At 42.8% G+C, this 4465-nt stretch overlaps 1 protein-coding gene across 1 annotated transcript; it reads right to left on the bottom strand.

The window, feature by feature from the left end:
• Positions 1 to 2652: 2652 nt before the first annotated feature.
• LOC138103570 (retrovirus-related Pol polyprotein from transposon 412) lies at positions 2653 to 4133 on the bottom strand. Its single transcript, XM_069001948.1, has 2 exons — positions 3261 to 4133; positions 2653 to 2900 (listed from the first exon to the last, which is right to left on the bottom strand). Exons 1-2 carry the CDS (start codon positions 3865 to 3867, stop codon positions 2848 to 2850), a joined length of 660 nt encoding a protein of 219 aa, XP_068858049.1. The 5' UTR covers positions 3868 to 4133; the 3' UTR covers positions 2653 to 2847.
• Positions 4134 to 4465: the final 332 nt, after the last annotated feature.

The raw sequence follows: 4465 nt of genomic DNA, 5'->3' as shown, positions 1-4465 counted from the left end.
CTGCTGTTCACTGCTGACCTCGTACAGTGAGAAGAGAGCAGTAAAGACAGAAAAATATCAAGTGTCAGCCTGTCATTCAAAAAAGTTGATTCAATCCAAAACAATAAAAGGGAGATTGAGATTATATAAATAATGGAAAAACTTCAAACAAACCTCGATGACTCCCAAGGTGGAAAGGGAGATCGTGGAATCTCTGTCCTCCGGGATTTTCACCATCTGAGTGGGCTAAGCCATGAAGAACCTGACCATTAATGTTACCCCTGCTAAGAGCAGGAAGCAGACCTGAATGACCTCAGAAATCCTTTTCTACCTAAATTGAGGAAGCAGGAAAATTGAGAATGATGATTTTAATGGGATTTTTAGTCAGTTTAAGGTTTGCCCTATGAGCAAATACAATCAGCAACATCCTTCATTAACCAGTTTGTCTGGTATTAAAAGCCTGCCCATAGTCAAGATCTTCTCAGTATGATATCCTCTCTCTACTTCTTAAGCATTTTGAACAGAAAAACTAATAAAAGCAGTGTCCTGTACTCCTGCCCAAAACTTATGGCAACAGATAACATATCTCTTTACTTTCCTTTTACAAATTTTTGCAAGTCAGATTTTGCTGCATCAGTTATGGATTGGAGACTTCCTGTAGTGGTCATAATGGCTAATTTTCGTGTTTGTTTAATTTCAAATATCATTGCTGTTGCTGTTATTATGTCATTAGTGACATGAGATGAAATCTGGAACTCTTAGGAAAACCAGAATTTTTTCCACACACTTGTAACAATCATTTTGTATCTCTCTGAAAATAATAGTATAGTTAACAAAAGCATATAATTAAGAATAATAGTACATGAAAGAGATTGAAATCCATCAATTTATTTTTCTACTCTGAACATAAATAAAAAAAACCCCAAAGATAGAATCATTTTGAGGTAAAAAGGAGAAACATGCAAGAGTGACACATATAGCTTAGGTGGTTGTAGTACAGCCATAGAAGATGTCTACAAGCAAAAATCAGCAAGAAATGTGAGATCTTTAAGCAATATAGAAGATAATAAATTATTAATTGCTAAGGGGAACACAGGCAAAAGAAACATAGCTGAATTTCCTGAGTTATGTAGTACAGGAATTATATTATGGTGGTGTTTATAGCACACACATAGCACTTCTGGAGGGAATGTTTTGTGTTTTACCCTTGATGACATTAATACGCTGTACAAATGTTTCATTCCTGACACTTTGGGCCATGATGTCTCCTACACCCAGAGCACTAATAGGCATCCAGAGACATTCCAATGTAGAGGAAAAAAGAAAAAAACAAACCACAACAGTGGCTGATTAGAAAATTTGGAAAGTGACAGGGATGAAAACAAGAATTTCTGCTAGAGGAAAAGACTTCCCAGAGGAGCAACTACTGCTTTGCAACTCAGCAGCTAGAAAGAAGCAGGAGACATTGGTCTTGCTGTCTATATAGTACTATGCAGAAGCACAAGAAAAAGCAATTGGCTGGAAGAAGGCAGAAAACATCTTCTTCTGTGTGTACCAGTGGCATGTCATAATGTGCTTGTCATTACCACCTCATAAACAACCACTACTACATCACAAAGTTACTACTGTGTTTCAGTAGGGATTACTATTTTGGGGATGTGGGGGGTGGTGGTGTTTGGTTTGTTTTTATTTTTAATGGTGAAATGTGTGAATATTGCCCAGCATTTCACTGAAAACAATTTGATTTACCCTATTAAAGACTGTTAAAGCAGAGGTAATGCAGAAGTGGAGTCACTCTCTGATCAATGAATTCTGAATTCCAAACCAAAACATATACGGGTGCCTTAGTAAGTTACTTCTGTCTCTCCACTTTTTTTTTTTTTTTGTAATGCATGTTTCTTTCAATTTTCTTTGCATATTTATGACCATTGTTCGGGTTAAATATCCAATTTTCTTTTACAAAGATCTAAAATATCTAAAAACTTCACATAAGTTTTAGAAGTTTTAGAAAACACAGGAGGAAACTCTTCTGTCTTCTTATAGGTAGTTTATAAGAAAAAGGCAAACATGGAATAAGAACAAAGTCAGAACCAACAGGGTTTGCTATGCTATTCCAATCAGTTGACTTTAAATTATTCAGAATTTAAAAATAAAAATGCAAAGGGAAGGTATAAGGCTTATTAATCATATTAAGGAAGCTCATATTGATCACATTAAGGATTGTTCTCATAACTGTCATCTATTTCCTCCTGCATGACTTTGAGAAATAAGTACTTAATGTCCATTTCCCCAGATGACGACTACACTGCATGTTTCCAAAGAGGCCGGAATGATCTGAGCACAGAGCAGGGATCCAAGTGCTCCAGGTGTCTCCTCTTTGCTTCTGGTTGCTGCCTACTTGATCTTGCAATACCTGGGTGAAAAAAGCCCCACTCATGGAATTTTCTGCATTCAAGATTGTGCTAGTTTGAAAACAAACCAGTGGGAGGCACCAAGTCAGAATAACAATTTAATGGAAATTAAAGAAAAGGAAAAGAAAGTAAAAGAAAACACTGACAGAGTCAAGATACAACCTGAGTCCCTGTTAGGCAGGGTAGTGGTAGCAGTCTGGTGGAATGGTGGCTGCAATCCTCTGAAGTGGTGATCCTGTAGTAGAAGGGGTCTGCTCTTCCTCAGAAAATCCAGCGGTGGCTGTGTAGCTCCTGTCCTCTGGAAATCCAGTGGAGTCCCTTTGATGCTCAGAGTCCCAGTTATATCCATGATGGGATGCTTGGTTCCTCCCTCTGGGTGGAGCATCTCACAATGGGGTAATGAGTCATGAGGCCAGGTGTTGATTAGGCTCGTTAACAGAAGATGGTCCGGAGGGAGTTATCTCTGAGTCATGCAGCAGGACAATGATGGGCCATTAACAGAAAGATAGTCTGGGGGGAGGAGGCAAGGAGACACTGCCCCACCTGATTTCAACAGCTCATGAGGATGGTAATAGAATACACCTCAACCCAGGACATTATCCACCCCTTATTCTATTACCATCTACATCATCCCAAATCAATACCTTCTTAAACTCTAAATACACATACATATATATATATATATATATACAATGAAACCCTACACACCGTTCTCACCTAAGATTAGGTCTCCCTGTGGTACACAACGGGTTTCCCCATCTTTTTGCATTACCCACCAAGTGCAACCAGGTCCTTGAGCAAAGACAATCCCACGGATGGGTTTGCCTTTGCCTGAGGTAGGATTAATCCAAACAGTCTTTCCTAAAATACCTCTCAGGTGTACCACAGGGACTCTATCTCCATCCACTGTGTGCAAGGGTTCGGACTCGGCAGGACCAGCTCGATTGATGGACCCTCGGGTATTGACCATCCAGGTAGCCTTCGCTAAGTTCGCTTCCCAATTTTTGAAGGTTCCCCCACCAAGTGCCTTTAGGGTGGTTTTAAGTAGTCCATTGCAGCGTTCAACTTTTCCGGCAGCTGGTGCATGATAAGGAATATGATATATCCATTCGATACCGTGTTCTCTGGCCCAGGTGTTGATGAGGCTGTTCTTAAAATGAGTCCCGTTGTCTGACTCGATCCTGTCGGGGGTGCCATGTCTCCACAGGACTTGCTTTTCCAGGCCCAAGATGGTGTTCCGGGCTGTAGCATGAGGCACAGGGTAGGTCTCCAGCCATCCAGTGGTTGCTTCAACCATGGTCAACACGTAGCGCTTGCCTTGGCGAGTTTGGGGAAGGGTGATGTAATCAACTTGCCAGGCTTCCCCATACCTGTACTTTGACCATCGTCCGCCGTACCACAGAGGCTTCACCCGCTTGGCCTGTTTGATTGCAGCACAGGTCTCACAGCTGTGGATGACCTGTGAGATGCTGTCCATGGTAAGGTCCACCCCTCGGTCACGGGCCCATTGGTATGTTGCATCTCTCCCCTGGTGACCAGAGGCATCATGGGCCCAACGAGCTAGGAATAGTTCTCCCTTGTGCTGCCAGTCCAGATCCACCTGTGATACTTTCACCTTGGCAGCTCGGTCCACCTGCTCGTTGTTGCGATGTTCTTCATTAGCCCGACTCTTGGGTACGTGCGCATCCACGTGTCGAACCTTCACGGTCAGCTTCTCTACTCGGGCGGCGATGTCCTGCCAAATCTCAGCGGCCCAGATGGGTTTCCCTCTGCGCTGCCAGTTGGCTTTTCTCCAGCGAACCAGCCATCCCCACAGAGCATTAGCTACCATCCACGAGTCGGTGTAGAGATAGAGCCTCGGCCACTTCTCTCGTTCAGCAATATCCAAAGCCAGCTGGACGGCTTTAAGCTCTGCAACCTGACTCGATCCACCTTGTCCCTCGGTAGCTTGTGCAACTTGCCGTGTGGGGCTCCATACTGCAGCTTTCCACTTCCTGTTAGTGCCTACAATTCGGCAGGAACCATCAGTGAAGAGGGCATAACGTCTTTCAGTCTCCGGTAGCTCATTATATGGT

The sequence above is a fragment of the Aphelocoma coerulescens genome, assembly GCF_041296385.1.
Source record: "Aphelocoma coerulescens isolate FSJ_1873_10779 chromosome Z unlocalized genomic scaffold, UR_Acoe_1.0 ChrZ, whole genome shotgun sequence".
NCBI classification, from domain to species: Eukaryota; Metazoa; Chordata; class Aves; order Passeriformes; family Corvidae; genus Aphelocoma; species Aphelocoma coerulescens.
Note: the sequence above shows the minus strand (reverse complement) of the source record. Positions and strands in the feature narration are given on the sequence as shown.